This window comes from Gloeophyllum trabeum (genome assembly GCF_000344685.1).
Source record: "Gloeophyllum trabeum ATCC 11539 unplaced genomic scaffold GLOTRscaffold_00009, whole genome shotgun sequence".
Lineage (NCBI taxonomy): Eukaryota > Fungi > Basidiomycota > Agaricomycetes > Gloeophyllales > Gloeophyllaceae > Gloeophyllum > Gloeophyllum trabeum.
Genome location: NW_006920418.1, coordinates 565,837 through 585,039, shown reverse-complemented (window position 1 = coordinate 585,039; position 19,203 = coordinate 565,837). Strand labels below are relative to the sequence as shown.

General features: G+C 54.1%; 5 protein-coding genes across 5 annotated transcripts; 3 read left to right on the top strand and 2 right to left on the bottom strand.

Annotated features, from left to right (window-relative positions):
- Nucleotides 1-2,506: 2,506 nt before the first annotated feature.
- GLOTRDRAFT_116711 (AAA-domain-containing protein) lies at nt 2,507-5,277 on the top strand. Its single transcript, XM_007869187.1, has 8 exons — nt 2,507-2,533; nt 2,587-3,123; nt 3,176-3,277; nt 3,330-3,447; nt 3,501-3,648; nt 3,702-4,407; nt 4,462-4,581; nt 4,631-5,277. Exons 1-8 carry the CDS (start codon nt 2,522-2,524, stop codon nt 5,192-5,194), a joined length of 2,307 nt encoding a protein of 768 aa, XP_007867378.1. The 5' UTR covers nt 2,507-2,521; the 3' UTR covers nt 5,195-5,277.
- A 161-nt stretch (nt 5,278-5,438) lies between these two features.
- Nucleotides 5,439-9,287, top strand: GLOTRDRAFT_44121 (uncharacterized protein; the record flags this gene model as incomplete). Its single annotated transcript, XM_007869026.1, has 16 exons — nt 5,439-5,511; nt 5,563-5,628; nt 5,666-5,794; nt 5,844-6,091; nt 6,145-6,412; nt 6,466-6,546; nt 6,598-6,995; nt 7,051-7,450; nt 7,507-7,838; nt 7,893-8,105; nt 8,157-8,352; nt 8,412-8,507; nt 8,560-8,662; nt 8,716-9,057; nt 9,112-9,168; nt 9,221-9,287. The coding sequence occupies 16 exons, from the start codon at nt 5,439-5,441 to the stop codon at nt 9,285-9,287; spliced, it is 3,069 nt and encodes a 1,022-aa protein (XP_007867217.1).
- Nucleotides 9,288-9,576: 289 nt separating this feature from the next.
- On the top strand, nt 9,577-10,836 carry GLOTRDRAFT_77913 (uncharacterized protein; the record flags this gene model as incomplete). The annotated part of the gene is made up of 3 exons (XM_007869186.1): nt 9,577-10,216; nt 10,271-10,548; nt 10,606-10,836. Coding segments are annotated over exons 1-3 (948 nt in total), but the record flags the coding sequence as incomplete, so codon positions are not given.
- A 2,631-nt stretch (nt 10,837-13,467) lies between these two features.
- GLOTRDRAFT_62491 (FAD/NAD P-binding domain-containing protein) lies at nt 13,468-14,888 on the bottom strand. The gene is made up of 3 exons (XM_007869185.1): nt 14,829-14,888; nt 13,859-14,774; nt 13,468-13,805 (listed from the first exon to the last, which is right to left on the bottom strand). The coding sequence occupies exons 1-3, from the start codon at nt 14,862-14,864 to the stop codon at nt 13,534-13,536; spliced, it is 1,224 nt and encodes a 407-aa protein (XP_007867376.1). The 5' UTR covers nt 14,865-14,888; the 3' UTR covers nt 13,468-13,533.
- Nucleotides 14,889-15,653: 765 nt separating this feature from the next.
- On the bottom strand, nt 15,654-18,996 carry GLOTRDRAFT_139445 (ankyrin; the record flags this gene model as incomplete). The annotated part of the gene is made up of 8 exons (XM_007869184.1): nt 15,654-16,093; nt 16,150-16,221; nt 16,278-17,496; nt 17,557-18,155; nt 18,219-18,350; nt 18,404-18,444; nt 18,498-18,754; nt 18,818-18,996. The coding sequence occupies 8 exons, from the start codon at nt 18,994-18,996 to the stop codon at nt 15,797-15,799; spliced, it is 2,796 nt and encodes a 931-aa protein (XP_007867375.1). The 3' UTR covers nt 15,654-15,796.
- Nucleotides 18,997-19,203: the final 207 nt, after the last annotated feature.

The following is a 19,203-nucleotide window of genomic DNA, read 5'->3' as shown; positions in this document are numbered from 1 at the left end:
ATTCCTTGAGGGACATACCGGAGAAACCCTCGGTTTGAGTTACATATCCTAGAATCCTTCATCATCTATCATCAGTGTCGCTCTCACGAAAACAAAACCGGACGATAACTGACCTCCAATTGACAGCGTCTGAGAATACAGTAAGGATGATTATGATGGAGTATCCAAGCCCCGAGTACCTATTCTGGGCGAGGAAATCATATTAGGACCTGCCTAAATAAAGATGTGCCGGACATAGAAGCTCGCCAGTAGATACAAGACCTTCAGCCACGTCCACCTAGTAGGCTGAGAAAAAGGAAGCGGTTAACAAGTTCAAGAATTGAGTGAAACCCTTCTTACCCACATAACTTCAACCTGCGCAGACTTCAGTAATTGATCATCCGGTCTGGAAGCATCGGTGACACACTAACCTCTAGTGGTATCGTCGACACTGAGGCCGTATCGTCGGTTAGAGTGCAGCGCCAACCGATGTACGGAAAAGCGACGTACCAAAGTGACAGAAGTATAACGACGCAAAGACCGCTGCTCACAGAGTCGGAGAAACTTTAGGATACGATGTCAGATTTACGTTTGGGGCACTTACAGAATAGACAATGCGACGCAGTACTCTCTGCTGCTGTCGAGAAAGTGGTCCCGGTCCCCCATGTATCCATTATCGCACGGGCAGGAGGGAGATAGAGATATGACACAAGAAGAAACGGAGACATAGCGGGCGTGTGTGGGGCATTATATGTCGCACCGCACTATCCCTGTTGGATGGCCTCTATACTCGTATCTGCCCAAATGGACCCACTGTGTCCCACCGGGGTTTGTGCAGAACCTGACCCGTCTGATAACATCAATATATCAAGATGAAAGCAGCCATCTATTAGAAGGATGAGAACATACGCCTATGCACGATATACACTCAATGTGCTTATTGACCAATGGCAAAAGATAGCATAGCAGCTCCGATGTCGGAGTTCAGCGCTCAGCAGCGAGGGACCATGAGGGTGGTACCAGTAAAGCCACACTCGCGCCACAGTGGCGCGGATGACCAATGCTTGGGAGTTCATCAAGTCGGGATCGACGAGAGAAACTCCCCGGGTACGAAACCTGTCGATAGAAACTGGACATTATCGAAACCTGATATGAGGGCAAGCGAACTTGGGCCTCGATGTGATTACAGCGGTCCTGGCCTTCGGTCAGTGAAAGCCGGCCTAAGTAAGATGCCGAAGGGCACCACTAAGATAGCCTTGAGGGCATGGCGAAACTACGGGGACAAAATTGTCGGCCGAGCTCTGCAGAACTGACCAATTTGATCATTGGTGCATCTTCGCTGTGTGGAAAGGGACCTACGCGTGTTTGGTAAGAATCAAGGTATTTCCGCAGGCAGGCTCCGTTTCCTTGAGCGTGTCCAAACAGAGTGAACGGAACGGGATATGTTGTCGATTGCGAGTCTTCTATCTTGAACAATTCACATTCTCAGCCGGGTATGATATGTTCAGCGAAGCCAGTCCGATATGGGAGACTAATCTAATTTCGGTACGGTATGTAGAGGACCGGTATTGCGGGTGAGACATAAACTTATCATAAGCATGGAAGAAAGCACTCATCCTGATCTTTCCTACATGCATTCCCGAAACATTCCCCCAGAGAGGATCTCACTGAATGCCAGGGCCTGGAGTGGTTTTCAGAACTCACTAAGTACTAGTACTAGTATGTCTGATGTCGGATACTCTCATGCTCGTCGTGACACGTCCTTCCAGCCGCAACGGGATAGCCTGAGACAATTTCGTAACCGTAGCGAAAACTCAATATACCCCTGCCGCTAAGAGGTAGATCATGATCATAGTATGTAGGTCGCCAGGCCCCCTGAAAATACCCATAGTGGTCTGATACCAGTTTTGGTAAAAATCACCCTCAACTGGGTGCCAGGTCTGATACAGTTTTGGTAAAGGACCTGCCGGTGGGATCAATCTTGGATACCAATTTTCGGGTAAAAACAGGCATCCAGAGCAAAGGTCGGATACTATTTGGGTAACAATTATGGCCACAACAGTGCCACAACTTGCCACAATAATCAGGTGGTGAGATTCTTGAATTCCATATACACCAGTGCACCTCGGAGAGGCTCATAAAGCCCATACATAACTGAATCTGGTATCACCGCAGGCACTGGAATTTTTTTGTGAATAAATAAATATCCTCAAGCCCTCAGGTTGGATACCAATGTTTCGGTAAAAATCACGTCTAAGGCGAGAGGTCGGATACTTTTCGGGTAAAACAGATCCCAATATGGTAATTTTGGTTTCGGTAAAAATGGGGGGAAAGTTGGTATCTGGTATCAGACCTCTATGGGTATTTTCAGGGGGCCTAGGTCGCCACGAGCTCAGGCCTGCTCAGGCGCAGCCACAGTGGCAGCCCTTCTGTTTGGTGTTGTTGTGCGGACGAGTTAGAATTTGACCAAGTCCGCGTCTCCTTTCTTAAACTTACCGGACTCGGTTTATTTCACCTCTTGCATATCGGAGGATACCACAAAATGGACCTTTCCGTACGTTCTTCTAGTCATGGCTGAAGATTTCTGGGTGACAGTGAGCTAGGCAGGGTCCAAATGCTCTGAACAGGTCGATGCAAGGCCTCTGGTCGTCGCACAGGCGCAAAGTCAACCTTAACACCATCCCTCCCCCACTTTCCACCAGCGCATCACCCGCACCGACTCCAGTCAATGAAGACGTATTAGTCGCGACTGTACAACCCGGTGCAAACGGCGATATGGAAGTTGCTGTACCAGAATCCTCGTCTGCCTTGTCGAAGCCGGCAGACGTTCAGCCTGCCTCGGATGCTCCGCCAACGTCTAACAAGCGCAAGACACGTTCTTCACGGGCCGCTGGAGATGAGAGCAATAAGCGGACTAAGTTGAACTCGGGCTCGGTTGCTGGAAAGGACTACTCTCCGCCGTCCACAAGGCTTTCGGATTTGGGTGGGATAAGCGGCTGCGTAGAAAAAATGCTGGAGCTGGTAGCAATGCCGATATGTCATCCAGAGGTATACCTCTATACTGGTGTGCAGCCGCCGCGCGGGGTGCTTCTACATGGACCTCCGGGTTGCGGGAAGACCATGCTAGCGCACGCTATGGCAGGGGTGAGTGTTGGCATCGAGCGTAGCGTGAATTGGATGTTTGACGAATGTGTAGGAACTTGGGGTTCCGTTCATAAGCATCTCGGCGCCGTCAATCGTTTCTGGCATGTCTGGTGAATCGGAGAAGACGTTGCGGGACACATTCGAGGAAGCCAAGGTCGGTCCACCAGGTATTCCAGCTTTCTGATCATGTATTCAAGCCTCAGCAGCGTTTGGCACCTTGTTTATTGTTTATCGACGAGATAGATGCTATAACGCCAAAGCGCGAGAGTGCACAAAGAGAGATGGAGCGGCGGATAGTTGCCCAGTTTCTCACTTGCATGGACGGTATGTACTCAGTTTTTGTTGTCGATATGCTGAGTTTCTACGCGTGCCGCAAGATATGTCTTGGGACAAAACCGACAACAAACCTGTCATGGTCGTCGGTGCCACGAATCGCCCCGATTCTCTGGATGCCGCTCTGCGTCGCGCAGGCCGCTTTGATCACGAAATCGCGATGGGTGTTCCGGACGAAGAAGCACGGGCACAGTAAGTGTCTTTTGTTATTCCACCGCTTCGCCGTCAAAATGAAGTGAGATAAGGATCCTACGCGTGCTCTGTGCAAAATTGCGCCTCGAAGGCGCATACGATTTCAGTGCCTTAGCCAAAGCTACGCCAGGGTACGTGGGTGCTGATCTTGCAGCACTGACAGGCGCAGCAGGCATCATCGCTGTGAAGCGCATATTCCAGGAGCTGTCCAACGGGACGTTGGTCATTCCAGATTCAGAGGCACCTGTCGTAGACAGCACGGTGGGTGACGGTATGGTAATCGATGGGCCACCAGAATCGCAAAATGATGTTACCACGTCTAAACCTCACGTCCCCTTCTCCTCCCTCCTCTCCGCCTCCCTCAGCTCCGCCGCCGCTTCTTCCATCATTCACTTCCTCCAGGCCCACCCAAACCCCCTCACCGAGGAGCAGCTCTCCCCCATATGCATCACGCACGCTGACTTCCTGCAGGCGCTCAAGGAGGTGCAGCCTTCATCGAAGCGCGAGGGCTTCGCGACAATCCCGGACGTCACCTGGGCGGAGGTGGGTGCGCTGCACGGAATCCGCGAGGAGCTACACATGGCGATCGTGCAGCCGATTAAGAGGCCGGAACTGTTCAGGGCGGTGGGTATCGAGGCGGGATGCGGTGTGTTGATGTGGGGCCCGCCGGGATGCGGGAAGACGTTGCTCGCAAAGGCGGTCGCGAATGAGAGCAGGGCGAATTTCATTAGTGTTAAAGGGCCGGAGCTGTTGAATAAGGTAAGGACGAGCGAAGTTGGGGATTCAGCAGCTGATTGTTGATTCATTGTGTAGTATGTTGGAGAGAGCGAAAGAGCGGTCCGTCAGGTGTTCAGCCGGGCGCGGGCTTCTTCTCCTTGTGTCGTCTTCTTCGACGAGCTGGATGCGCTAGTGCCGCGGCGTGACGAGGCTCTGGTGCGTCATGAATATAATCATGCAGTGCTCCAACTTACCCCTTCAATAGTCGGAATCGTCGGCTCGAGTCGTCAACACGCTGCTCACGGAGCTTGACGGCCTTGACTCCCGCAAAGGCGTCTACGTTCTTGCTGCCACCAATCGACCGGATATGATTGACCCCGCCATGTGCCGTCCGGGTCGTCTCGACAAGCTCCTATACGTTGATTTGCCGTCAGCGGACGAGCGTGTAGAGATTATCAGGACTGTCACAAGGAAGGTGCCGCTGGGCAGCGATTCCGTCCGCGGCGAGGTCGAGGAGATCGTCAGGGAGCGCTGCGAAGGCTACAGCGGCGCAGACCTTGCCGCCATTGTGCGTGAAGCCGGGGTGATTGCACTGCGGCGCACCCTCGGGAAGCTCGAGGAGCTCGAACAGGGCCAGGATCACGGTTTTTTGCAAGAGGGGAACGCACAGTTGTTGGTGGAGGTGTCCGATTTCGTCCAAGCTGTGGACAAAATTGGGCCCAGCGTTAGTACGGCCCAGCAAAGACGTTACGCTGCTCTGCGCAATAGATACGCGGGCCTGCCTGTGGCCGGAGGGTCGAAAGGGAAGGATGATAGCCTGCAACAGTAGCGGATATACTGCATGCGTTGCGAGCCGGCTCCCCTGTGGTAGTACTAGTCGTACAGGTAGAGTTTACCAATAAAGTTACTTAGAGGCGTCTGTGGCAGCAGGATATCGATGCTAGTGCCGACATAAAAATACCCCGCTTCCACGGCGAGGGAGCAGACAAGCGGTGGGAAGCCAAACATACGCAAGCAACGCGGGGACTACACCGCGACGACTCGGACCGAATCGTAGGCCGGTTCAGTGAACCATGGCTCCTTTCTTGCCGCCGAAGATTGCTTTGCACGGGCTGAAGGAACGGGTAGAGTCTTTGACTGTGCAAGGTGAGTATAGCGCGAGGCTTCATTTGACGTCGTATGCTGATGTCCTGACAGGGGACAGATTATATCTGGGGACAGCTACTGGCAGCGTCAGCGTATACAGCCTAGATGAGAATCCGGGTATGTCGGACAAAGCGGTAGCTAAAGGAGTGTCCAGTCATGATGCCTGTGATAGGGCATGAGGAGGAGATAGCAACATTGGTGGAGGTTAAGAAGAACTTGGTGAGGCGGGCTGTAGAGCAGCTGGGATTCGTCAAGGATATCAATTCTCTGGTTCTTCTTTCAGGTGAGTCATCACACAGAGAGTCGCTTACGACACGTCTGATGAGAGTCAGAATCAACTATCACCCTATTCCCTCTCCCTGACTTCGTACCCCCGACCCTGCTGCCCAAGGCAAAGGCAGCGTTCTCCTTTGCTGTAAATTCGTCGGTACAACAGGGCCCTGATCCCGTCAATCAGTCGACGACGGGCGATTTCGAGAGGCCGAAGTCGGTGCCGACGTTGGTCACCTATCTTGCAGCAGGGTGTCGGAGGAAGCTGGTGATATACTCTTGGAAGGATGGAGAGGCACAGGAGCCAAAGGTACGATACGATAGCCTTGTTCTCTCGATAGGCAATGGACGACACACCAGTAGGAAGTTCCCCTCCCTCATTCCCCCCGAGTTATGGCTTTCATGGGACACCAGGCCATATGCCTTGCATATTCCGCCACTGAGTTTGCCCTTTATGACTTTGCTACCAACTCCGTTAGTGACCTGGTAGTACCGCCAACTGTGACGACGGCTGCCGGTGGCGTCGGTGCGTTAACCGGTCTTGGCAGCTATATGACCTTGGGGCTCGGAGCGAAAGCCAAACCGTGTCTTGCGAAGATCAGCGACACACAAGTCTTGCTTGCAAAGGATAGTGAGTGCAGGAACAGGGTCTATCATCGTATCAGCGTCAACGTAACAGCACAGATGTCGGTATTTTCTTCGGGCCTGACGGCAAGGTATCCAGAAGTGGGACTGTTGACTGGCCTGGTCCCCCGGATGAAATCAGTAAGATTATTTCCGTCAACCCTGCGCGATGACGCTTAGCATGCATCGCAGCCTACGTAAAGCCCTACGTCCTGTCCGTGTTACCCCCCGGCGCCATCCCAACCTCTACCTCCGACGCGTCCCAGTCGCCTCTTGCGCAGTCATCCGCTATCCAAATCCGTTCCGGAATCTCCCTTTCCACTGTCCAAACTATCGCACACCCCTTCACCTCCGGCCCTGCACCTCACAGCACCATCCGCCTTCTGACGCACTCCTCCAGCGCCAAAGCGACGTCCTACTTTGTTACCACACCCATAGACCGGAACGCAGCTGCATCCGAGGGTAGCTCCCTATGGCTTCTGCGGATGCGGACGTGGACGGAGCAAGTCGACGAGCTGGTCGCCGCTGGGTCGTACGCCGAGGCCCTGGCCTTGCTGGACGTCATCGACCCTTCCGCGCTCCCAGACAAGGTATGGACCATCGCTCGAGTGACATTTTGTATCGACCGCTCACCGCGAACGACAGGAGGAGACGCGCGCCCGCATACGTGCGCTGCACGCGGTGTCACAGTTCCGCGCGGGCAACTACGAGGACGCGATCAACACGTTCATCTCGCTCGACATCAACCCCGCCAAGGTGGTCGCTTTGTACCCCGAGAGCGTCGCGGGCCGGCTGTCCGTTCCCCCCGATCAGTGGATACCGCTCTTTGGTGGCCCAGAGACGGCCTCCCCTGATGCCGGGAAGGACAAGGATACCGACAGCGATAAGGGGAGCGCCACCGCGAAAGACACGCCGGAGCGGACGGCGACGCCTGTGGGGAGTATTAGGGAGAAGCTGAAGACGAGCCTGGACGCGTTCATGCCGTCTGGCTCGAAAGATCCTGAGACCGCTTCTATCACCAGCGTCAGGCGAAGGCAGAAGCCCGGTGTGTATCCTCAAGTTTCATCTTTTAGTGCACTAGATTTCATCCCTGCTCCGTAGATAATTTCCATCGCTCCGTGGAGACTCTCCTCAGGTACCTGCCCGACCGACGACCTAAAATCGCCGCTGCACTCGCTGCCGTACATATAACGCCGTCGCAGTCCCACCGGCTGTCCCCGCTATCGGAGACGTCGACCGAGGAACTCTTCGCGCTCCCTGACGCCCCTCTGTCGGCGCTGACACCAGATCAGCTGCTGCGGTATGCCCAAGTGGTTGATACGGCACTGTTCAAGTCGTACCTCATCGTGCGGCCGGGGCTGCTTGGTCCGCTGTGCCGGACGGAAAACTGGTGCGAGGTGTCCGAAGTCGAGGAGGTGTTGCTTGCGCGGGAGGTACTTACCTTCGCCCGTGCCTCTTTTCTCTATCGTGCTGACGATCTGAACCAGAAATACTCCGAGCTGATATACCTCTACAATGGGAAGAAAATGCACCAGAAGGCGCTGGATCTGTTGAAGCAGCTGAGTGAGAAGGAGGAGGATATGGAGGACAAGCTGATGCCGTCGATTACGTATCTGCAGCGTCTGGGCCCGGAGTATCTGGACCAGATCTTCAAGTCATCGCGGTGGTTGCTCGAGAAAGATCCAGATATGGCGTTTCAGGTATGGATGAGATTGACCTGCCTGCCGGTTGCCGCACTGAAGAGGTGATAGATATTTACTTCCGAGGAAGTGGAGTTGCCGCGGAAGCCCGTTGCGGACTTCTTGGAGAGTATTGACCCGAGGATTTGCGCGAGGTATCTAGAGTACTCGTTGCAGGAGAAGGAGGAGCGCGACCCCAGCTTCCATGATCGATTGGCGGAGGTATATCTGCACATCACGCTCCATGCCCAGGAGGTGCACGACGAGGGTGAGTCCCGACGACCATGTGTATAGCAGCCACCAAATGACGTGTCGTTGCGTGGGCAGCGATGCGCAAAGAGTATTACGACAAGTTGTTGCATTTCCTGGATTCAAATGGCTATTACCACGTAGAGCATCTGTTTGGGATGCTCCCCATGGAGGGTGAGCTATCTGTATCCTGGAGAAATCGGCTGCTCGATTCGATTTTGTATAGAGCTATTCGAAGCTCGGGCTATTCTCCTGGGTAAGCTGGGGCGACATCAGCATGCGCTGGAGATCTACGTATATCGGCTACACGACTACTCTGCAGCAGAGTCGTGCGTACCATTGCTTATGTTTCGTGAGGTCGTTCATGAACTCTTTTCACCAGGTACTGCAAGAGGATATACCAACCGGACTCGCCGACTAGTAATGTCTTTCTGACACTGCTGCGGATATACCTTCGCCCGACAACTCAGACGTGTGATATGCTGAAACCAGCGTTGGACCTGATCACCAGGCACAGTCCCCGTTTAGATGTAGTGGAGACATTACAATTGCTTCCTCCGTTGGTCACAGCGAAGGACGTCCGGGCTTTCCTTGTCGAGGCACTGCGGGTCCCCATTTTTGACTCGCATGTCATACGGGAGATAAGCAAGGCGCGCAACGAGCAAATTGCCAGGAAACTGATGGTGCTGCAGAGTAACCGAGTGAAAGTGTCGGATTCGAGAATGTGCGTGCATTGCTCCGCTTCCCGAGTTAGCTACGTGTTTACGGTCTGGCATAGATGTCCGCAGTGCCATAAACGCCTAGGAAACAGCGTCATTGCTGTGCATGCACCGAGGTGAGTGTGGCCTGTGTTACTTCCAAATCTTGTGCGCTAAAGATGCGCGCAGGGGCGAAGTGACTCATTACCAGTGCCGCGAGGCATTCTCGCGCAGACTGAACGAGGTTAGACGGTGACCCGCTGGTGTTCTGCTCTTTGTAACTACCATATTATACGTTGTACTACTTTCCAAGAGAACGTAATATCCTGCTCTATTGGTTGAGCTCACGATGGACTCGGTGAGTGCGCCGTTTGATGCGCACCGCGAACCAAACAAGTAAACAGTTCACGCACGGACGTCAAAGCGCCGCAGCCGCCTGTCAGCGAGCCAACGAACCACACAAGCGCTCGACCAACGGACGGTCCGAGCCATGCCTGTAGAGCTCCCAAAGTACTTGCCTCTTTGTCCCATTCCGTTCGGTCGACCTCTGATATTCTGACTGCAGCGACCATGCGAGCGTCCAATACAACGGGCAGCCGCGACTGGCGCCGGCGGCGATGGAGCACAATCTCAGGGTACGGCGTCCGTCTCGTTAGCTAGAATCTACGGGATCTTGAAGGGGGAATTCTGACGCTACAGGACTTGAATCATGGTATCAACCCGCACCTGGCTGGGGCGGTTAATATGCAGCAGAGAGGCTCGTTCCAAGGCCACTTCAGAGTGTCTGACTCGCCCGACCAAATGATGTTCCAGGAAGACCCGAGCAGAGCGTCCCAAAATCACGCTGATCCATCTGGCTCACGTCCACCTACGCACGATATGCAGGTATCGCCGGTAGTGGACCCACAACTCGGGAACAAGCGGAAGGAGATGGAGAACATGAATGGCGCTCAGGTGAAGAAGAGGAGGGAGGGCGAGAACGGACTGGACGATAACTCGATGTTTGCGGAAGGACAAGATGAACTGGACTTGGATATGCAGTCGAACGAACTGGATTTCGGGTTGGGTGCCCCGAAGCATTGGACAGATGAAGAAAAGACCAAGTTTTTCGCTTGGCTCATGGGAGCTGGCCAAGATGATCACTGGAACGCTCTGCGAGCGAGCAAGAACGCATGCTTTCGAGAGGTACGGTGTACCTTCCACGCTCAGGAGGGGTCTGAATGATCACGGTATCTGCAGTGTGCCGACCAGCTTTTCGGTGGCAAGAAGACTATGCAGGCTTTGAAAGGCGCTTATGAGCGCGGGTTCAATGTCTTCAAGCAGATCTACGCGTTTGAGATGTTCTCGCGTCGGCTGGGGCCTATGTCCATTAATATGAATAGCCAGGCAGAAAGATTGAAGGAGTATGAGCGTCGACTGCAGGCTGCTCGGAAAAATGGATGCGACGTTGGAAATATCAATGCTCGTATTGTAGATCATTGGCATACAATTGGCTGGTACGACCTATTTTATCGGCGGTACGTTGCCGTCCTTTCGCTCCATTGTCGCATCGCTCAAGAAAGTATGATCTTCAGGTGGCACGGAGATCCGATGAGCACCCGCCCTATCAATCGGCAGACTACAGCTGGCCCGTCGTCCGCTGCGACCGTTGGAGACGAAGACGCGGAAGTCGAAGAGCAACTCAACGCCCACGACTACAGTAACGGGCTGAGTCACCAAAATGCGGGCCCATCCCAGGTCGACCGCAGCTTCTCCAGCGATCCGTCCTCCATGCCTGTGCAACAACCACTCCCTTTTCCATCTAATCCCCAGTATCTAGTGCCGCAAATGGCACCTCCTCTCGGCACGCCGTCCAGTAGTCGAGGCACCCTACCAGGGTCCGAGCTTGCACAGCTCGTCGGGCTCACACAGACGGTCATGACGACGTACGTGCATCTCCTGCAGACGCAGTCCGAGGACGCGAAGCTGCGACTCGAGTTCCTGAAGCGCAAGGAGGCGCGGGAGGAGGAGGAGAGCCGGCAGCGGCGCGAGGCGGAGCAGCGCCGGCAGGAGCGCGAGGTGGCGGAGTGGGAGCGCGCGAAGACCGCGGAGACGGTCAAGCAGCGGACGGCGCTCGCGACGGAGCTGCTGGCAAATCCTGCTGTGGATGCGTCTATCAAGCAGGCGGCAGGGGATTATTTAAAGAGGTTGTTCATGGGAGATTGACAGCTTTTCGGATGACGCATTGCTCTTGTTTATTATATAGCTTACCCTTTCGCTAACGACTCGCAGAGTTAGGATGTATAATTATATGTAACTGTACGAGCTCAAGTCAAGCCAGTGGCTCGGTCTATGCCGATGAACTGGTCATTCCATACAGGAGGCTATGTTACCTCACTGAGCCGAGGAATGGGGGGTATCGTAACGACAGGTTCCACCTGCCACATACTTGCGCGCGGAGACAATGGAGACAATGGGTCAGGGCGATCTCTGAGGGCAAGACTTGTGTGTGAGCGATTACTGGACCCCCTGGTCATAGGGAAGTGAGCAAGAGTTGTGGAGACCCCGAAGCGCAGAACATACCGACTGGTCCCGAATACCACGACCCGCAAGCAGCTCATCCCTAGGAGTCATGCGTCCTGCTGTATGGGATGAAGAGCAGGCGATACCACTGCGCTCCCGGAGCATCCCTTCCATGTGGTCCGTAGCCTCGACAGATCTAGAGGGATGTGACCAGGAAGCATCTCCGCGGCGCCAGAGATACCTGCTGGCATCGCGCAGATTCAAGATCATGTTGCTGGCCAACATCCTCGGAACGAGGATCATCCAGGAATATGGCGCCAATTGCTGCGTCAGTTGGACTGCAAACAGAGTACTAGTATGCCCGTGATAAGGGAGACTGTAACGCTAGAAACGAGGCATCAGTTTCCAGTCCTGACCACGTCCCGCTGAAGCTCTTGGCATATACAGATGCAATCAAGAAATAGCACCACAAGGAATCCCTGGTCAGGATGATCATGAGACCTCCACGGAACACCCAATATGTCGGAATTACCATTTTCGCCCGTGATGTCGACCGCTTGGTCGTCTTGTACAAGAATAAGGACAACATCACAACGTTGAAGATCACAGCAGGCAGGCTTCAGTGACGTTTGTCAGAGGTATCCCCATGAGGAGGTCAAGTTCAGATAACCATATATGCATCCGATTTGTTGCGGAGAATGAGGGGAACGAAATAGCAAATTCTGCTGCGAAGCCAATTGATAAGACGGCCATTGTGACGCGATCTGCACAAAGATAAATCATAGAGACATCGGAAGAAACACGGTCGGCCCACTGTAATCGAAAAGCGCGTGCAGCCTAAGTTGTAAGATGATATACTTTATCAGTAACTGGGATACAAGAATGACTTGAGTGATACCCACCTTCGATAATGCAGACCAATGCGAAGCAGCGTCAAGCGACCGGTTTCAAGTCGAACGCCAAAATTCCATCGTCCCTGTACAAGTTCAACTGAGTGACATCGGGGACATTCACACGGGTTAGGTATCTGACCGGGTATAACCACACGAATTAACACTACGGACACCGAGAGACCAAAGTATCGATTCTGCGTGAGACAACACGCATCAGCACGCCATTTATTTCGTGCGGCGGAGGCGGGAACTTCCTAGTCGATACAGGATCTTCATACACGTCCGCTTGCCAGCGCACTGAGCGGGATAATCACCCTCGGCACTTAAGCTTGGGGTCGAAAAGCTTGAACGCACTCATATTACTTCCACCTGGTAGATGTAATGTGCTCATTGAAGTCAGCAAATATGTACCAAAGCACGTGAGCTCATGTATGCCAACCTCCAACGGCAGAGTTGAAACTGGGGGAAGATAATAGTTCAGAGCTTATGTATCAGACGTATTGTCTCGACAGGACATACAAAAGTGACAACGGTACATGATGGTAAAGCACTGCACCGATAGTCAGGATGTATGCACTGGAGGCTTGTTTGATACGAACTCACAGAAAAGGTATGCGCCAGCATGTCGCATCTGCAATTGCGAGCGTAAGTCATCCTCACCGTACGGCCACATTCTGTTGGCGGGTACGTTAGAACAACGAGAAGACATACCCCGAGTTTTATAACGAATGTACAGTCTTGCCGGAGCGCTGATAGTCACAGCCTTCGGCTGGCGCATGCACTGGCAGTGAGTTCCGAGGAGCGGCACCAATCTATCAAGTAGGATATCGAGAGGCGGAGCGCTGTGTCACTATTAATGAGCTGTCAGCACCCAAAGTAGATGCTCGTAGGAGTCGTCCCACCGCATACAGGTGCATCAAGATGTTGTTGCTTCCGCGGTTCGGATCTTGACAGTTGGGACTACGCGACCCAGTCGCAGATGCATCATAGCAAGCATCGAGTCCGTCCCGGGATGTACGAAGGGCTATAGAACGTTGCTAGACAGATTGGAGCGTGACTTTGTATACATCACTAGAAGCAACTTGAACATCGTAATCAGACTCAACATCAGGGACTGGGCTGCTCGTGCGGGATGCCCCAAGTGCTTTTCCTCGTCCACTCGATATACTCCTCCCAGTTATGAACCCTCATGCACTGCTCTCTGCTCGCAAGGACGACCCTTGCTCCCCGTGCCCTGAGCTCCTGCTCGTACTCATCGATCAGCTTCTTGCGCTGCTCGGCAAAGTTAGGTGAAGAGACCGGCTCGGAGTACACCTGAGTAATCGCCTGGACAAGGTTGTACGCGTCGAGCACAGCATTATTGAAACCCTCCCCGCGGACTGCAGCGCAGTTCAGACTCATAAGGATCAAAATTAGCAGGCGGAGCACTCACACATCGTCATCGTATGGGCAGCGTCACCTGCGAGTGTCACTCTTCCGTCCAGATTGTCCCAGCCCTCCTGGAGCGGGACCCAGTCGCCGATGGACAGCACGTCAACCTGTATGTTTTCGTGAGTAGTATGGTTCAAGACTGCGTCCTTCAACGGAGGCCAGACATGAGCCAGCTTCTGATGGAGAAGCTGGACCCGACCCTCGTTGCTATCCGGTACGCTGATGTCCCCAGCCCTCTTTTGCCAGCTAACACTCAGTTGGACATGCCAGCGATGCTCCGAGGGAGCCAACGACGCGGTGCCGTTGACCTCAGGGGAAGACATGACGGCATAGAAAAGGCAGGCATCGGCAGCCTGGCTAAGTCCTAAGAACGTAATCGGATCGATTTTCAACAAGGGGGATATCTCCTCCCTCGTAATGTCCAGCTGGATGCCGAGGAACGTGATAGGAAGGATGTTAAGAGCTGCCTTGTCGGAGCACAGGACCGATCGGACGACAGAACGCGCGCCGTCGACGCCGACGAGCATCCCGCCCTCGTACTCGCTGCCGTCCGCGAATACAGCTTTAACTCCATGTTCAGTGGCGCCGTACGAGACCACCGTCTTGTTCCATTGGACGTCCACTCCGCCGCCGCCCTCGAGGAAGAGGTCCCTGGTCTTCTTCCTGTTCAATCGCATTCTCCCGGGAACGCGCATGGCGGTCAGAGGCTCTCCGGTGGACATGTCGAGGATCATCAGATCCGTCATGTCAGCAGCATTGACGGGGTCCACGAGGACGGACGGTATCTGGGCTGACACCACGTCAGGGAGGAGATATCGAATCTTTGGGGCGGAGAACGAGTGGACAGTCAGACCCCATCCTTGGCTCCTCCAACAGCGGCTGCTGTCGCGTTCGAAGACTCGATACGGAATGCCGAGCTACGAGGGGAAACTTCAGTTTGAGTTATATGGGAAGAGTGAGATACGGCGTACTTTCTTCAAAGCTTGGGCGAGGAGGAGGCCTGTCATACCACCTCCGATAATGAGCACGGGGAGCTTACCATCGTTCTGACCGTCGGATGACATCTTGATTACCAGCTACGTCTCTTGAGCAGAACCTCACCTGGTTGCCCATTATATACATTTTCTTTCCCGTTCCAGAGCATCATCTTGAGCAGAGCTACCCGCGCCTCTCGGCCGCATCGCGGCGCTAGAGACTCGAGTAAGAGTCTGTGAAAGAGGACGTACAGGAGACTATAGCGAAAGTACAGCGTCCTCAGCAGTATTCTGATCCTGTCGGCCGCTACCGAAGCGGGCTTAGTCAGTACGCGTTAGTCAGATCACAGCAGGTTCCGGGTAGCGGTCAGACTACACTGTAAGTAGGTGGCGTCAGGACTCACGCCTCCAGGAGGCGTTCTTCTGTCCCTGCGGTGGATGATGCCGAAACAATCCCCGGCGTGTTGCGAAACTCGGACGAGGTCATTGCGAACTTCACGAGCGCATACCAGGACCCTGACTGGCTGGAGAATGACAGAGTGCCGGATTTGACTCCTCAAATACGCTCAGGCGGGACCACGCGGTCATCTAGGCGCTCGAATGACTTTTGAGGGTCACTCCGGGTCCGTATACAACCTAACTGAAACATCGAGGCACAAAGACGTACGTGAGTTGCGGCACAGGCAGGGCCCGTGACGGGAGAGACCGCTTTGAAGGGAACTCAATGCTGAGCGCTCAGCGCTGAGCGGTGAGTCGTGGTATCTTATATCGGTGTCAATTATCAGACTCAGAGGATGACTGTGAAGACATTCTCGAAGGTGACTGCTAGCTCGCTAATCATGACGCAGAATGAGACACTCCCACAAGGCAATGTCCCAGACAGTTCCCTGTATCCTACATGGTACAAGTCACAATAGCAAACGTAAGGTCCATGCTTTTTGTCATAGCAGCGTACCAATTACACACTATGTCCGTCTCTTCACCTCCGCGAGGACATCTCCAATCAAGTGTAACCATGTCCAGGACTTGTCAAGCTCATCATACGCACCATCTATCTTAGCCTCAATCTTACGCGTCATCATTCTACGCAGCAACCTTGTATCTTCCTCTTCACCTTCAACCAGGGTTGAAGCGAGGGACACATGAGAGGCTTGTCCAGACCACGACGGCCCGAGGTCGGACAGCAGAAAGTTGAAGTCAGAACGAACTGGAGAGCCCATTTCAATATCTTTGGACAAATTGTCCAGTATGTCCCCTCTAGACTGCATGAGACATTTCAGTGAGAATTGCCTAGAGAAAGACAAATGCTACAGCATACCTGTACAGCTTGCGTAGCCACACGCTCAGCCTGTCCAATCGACCTCTGTACAGACGTGATAAATTGGTCAGCCTAGAATCAGAGCTTTCAGTATGGCAGAGATATCTAGGGAGTCTTCGGCAACTTACCGCTTTGAGGGAATCCCCAATGCTGCGCAGGTCATTTCGTGCCGTCTCTAGAACACCGTGATATCCCCTTAGAGCTCGCACCCCTTCCCAGTCAGCCTTTCGCCCGTCTCGGTCGGAGGGCTCCAGCAGAGACACATCTCCTAGCCGGCTTGGATTCCTGGCCTCACGCCCGACGGGACAATCACCGCCCTGCAAGTCCACCATGATGTCTAGCTTCGTCGATTTGTCCGGAGCTATCTTCTTCTTCAGCCACGCTTTGAACTTCACAGCGCTTGCTGAAGCAGCATCAGTCTTAGATGCTTGCTCCCCTCCGCTTACACTACTCTTGCAGTCTTTCAGAGAGCAATTTGTTCTTGACCTGCGTATCGAGGGGGACTCGTCATCATATTCAAAGCCAGTACCACCGTCAGGGTGATGCCTAGGGCTCGAGTCTGCCCGGGTTCGAATCCTGCCACTCTCAGGTGTACTCGTCAACCAGGCATCGAGCCAAGCTGGTACCTGCACCAGCCTCTTCCGAGGTGGGGCGCTAGTCCCGTCGCCGAGCTCAGACGAGGTGGCGACCCCGCTGTCCTTATAGATCACGCTGCCGGCCTGGGAGCGCACATCCGTCACAGATCGAAGTGCGAGGCTGAACCGCGAGGAAAAGTCCCTGCTAGGTCGAGAGACAGCTGTCATTTCGGAGTCCGCGGAGTCTGCTGTGAGCGTCCTTGGTCTTTCTCCATGTGTCCAGCTGTCTTGAGGATCGACCTCATCCTGTCTTCTCTTCTGCGTCAATTTGTTTTCGACCGATACCCAAAGTCCTTGCACCCTATCATACAGCTTCCGCACGTCAGCAATCTCCTTCGTAACTTCATCCAGTATGGTCGTATATGAGGCAAACACTTTCTTGTTCTTTTGCGCCGCCTCGTCCAGGACACGGAGCAACTCGTCGACTTTATCCCGCGAACACCCCTCCCGAGCGGCGCGAGATACGTAAGTCAGATCATCGAGGATTCCTTCAGCCAAGGTGGAGGCCTCCGCTCTTTCGTAATCATCGTCAGCGCCCAACTGACCCAGCAGCGGCTCCGACGGTATCAAGGATAATGCGCTGGTGTTCAAAGGCGACGATCTGTACGTGTGCGCTTTCACCGTCCGCTTGGATGACGAGGACGTGGGACGCTCCGTATCAGCGCCAAAAAGGGCCTTGTACCTCGGCTTCGCAACGGCCAAAGCCGTCAGCCTGCAGATTGATAATCCCGTCAATATATAACCACTACAATGTGCGGTCCAACCCACGTACCCCTTCGCATTCCTCATCCTCCTCACATCTCCCGTAGCATCACATTCCAACAGCGCTCGCAACACCTCGCTGCTCTCGCCGTGCGCCGCAGCGACGTGCAAACACGTATCTTCATCCCCGTCTTTCGCCGCTAACGGAGCCTTTAGGTCCTTGACTAAATGGAGCACGAACCTGTATACACCGGCACTCTCAGCCCCCGCGTACCGCGCGAGGCAGTGCAACGGCGTCCAATCCTCCTTCTGCGTGAACAAGCTCAGCTCTGCGCCAGCTCGGTAAAGCGCGTCCAGGACCTCGACGGAGGGGTCATGCGCCATGACGCAGTAATGGATTGCACTCCACCCAGAGGAGTCCGGGAGGTTTACGAGAAGCGGGTCGATAGAGGAGAGACGTTGGGGGAAGAGCAGGGAGAGGAGGAGCGGGAGATCGGAGGAAGTGACAGCGGAGATGAGGGAGTCCGTGAATTTGGATAAGAGCGCACGGCAGAAGCAGTCCACGGAGGGCGGCGTACAAGGCTCTCGAGAGGATAGGGAGGTGGACGACAGGATGAGGTTCGCGAGGGCGTCAGCATGGGGTTGAGGCAACGGAGACAATTTGCGTTTCTTGAATGGAAGATGCCTGAATGAATACGCTATGTTTATTGGACAATTGAGATGCGGACGAACCTCGGCATCTTGGAATCGGCGTCTACGTAGAGACTCTTCGCAGAGCCATAATACCCTCAGATGGCCGACAGCAAATTGGACAGCTGTCCGGCAATGGAGATCGCGAGCGTCTGCTCTGGCACTGTAAGCGAGCTAACAACGGCGTTATCTCTGTTGTCTAGTAGAATGAATTGTTGTCTGCCTACCAGCCACTGTACCACGTCCAGATTACCGTCTCTAGAGGCATCTACATGATGTATTTCCTTGAGTTTCATACCCAAGACAGGTACAGCAACTTACACATTAGAGGAGTAGCCCCATGAGCGTCGACTGCATCCACCAGCAGCCGCCCACCGCTCGAACGAAGAAGCACTTCGAGTGCAGAGGGCAAGTTCAGCCAAGCGGCCATGCCGAGAGCTGTTACTCCGTTGAAGCTCTCTTGGGGGGCATTCAGCTCGTAGATCGACATATCTGCATGGCTCACGATCATCCTAAGTACATTCAGCCGGGCTTCCGACATGAATGATCCCTCCGGGAGCATTCCTACAGCTTGCCAGCTACATCAAGGACATGACTTAAGATCAATACGTTCGATCCGATTAGAAGGCTGAAGTACATACCTCTCGCCCGCTAGCGCACATGTCAAAGCCGTCCTGCCAGCAGCATCGCGCGCCTTGGGGTCCGCGCCCATCGCCAAGGCCCTCCTCGCTCCCGAGTCGTCGCCCTGTATGGCGCACTCGACCAGAAGCGCGTTGAGTATATCCACACCGAGCGCATGCTGAATCACATCTGTAGCCATGAGTCCTACCTGCGGTACTGGCGGAAAGGAGATGACGATCCAAGGCAGGATGTGTAGACGCCCGGCGTCCTTCCCTGTATTCGAGAATGGGGATGCTGTTAGCTAAGATACCCTTCCACGAGAGGCGATGAAATGCGAACCATGCCCGAATCGTTACGCGCGCGGCTACGTACGCCCCGACCCAATTTGTTAGGATCTCCTGCTCCG

What these genes read in the sequence shown, in the direction of transcription:
- GLOTRDRAFT_116711 (XM_007869187.1), top strand. An exon ending in GTTTCTCACTTGCATGGACG is followed by an intron (nt 3,448 to 3,500) that starts GTATGTACTCAG and finishes GCGTGCCGCAAG; the next exon opens with ATATGTCTTGGGACAAAACC. An exon ending in CGCGGCGTGACGAGGCTCTG is followed by an intron (nt 4,582 to 4,630) that starts GTGCGTCATGAA and finishes CCCCTTCAATAG; the next exon opens with TCGGAATCGTCGGCTCGAGT.
- GLOTRDRAFT_62491 (XM_007869185.1), bottom strand. Translation starts at nt 14,864, where the DNA reads ATGACAGGCCTCCTCCTCGCCCAAGCTTTGAAGAAA. An exon ending in TCGCCCAAGCTTTGAAGAAA is followed by an intron (nt 14,775 to 14,828) that starts GTACGCCGTATC and finishes TTCCCCTCGTAG; the next exon opens with CTCGGCATTCCGTATCGAGT. An exon ending in TGCCCATACGATGACGATGT is followed by an intron (nt 13,806 to 13,858) that starts GTGAGTGCTCCG and finishes ACTGCGCTGCAG; the next exon opens with TCCGCGGGGAGGGTTTCAAT.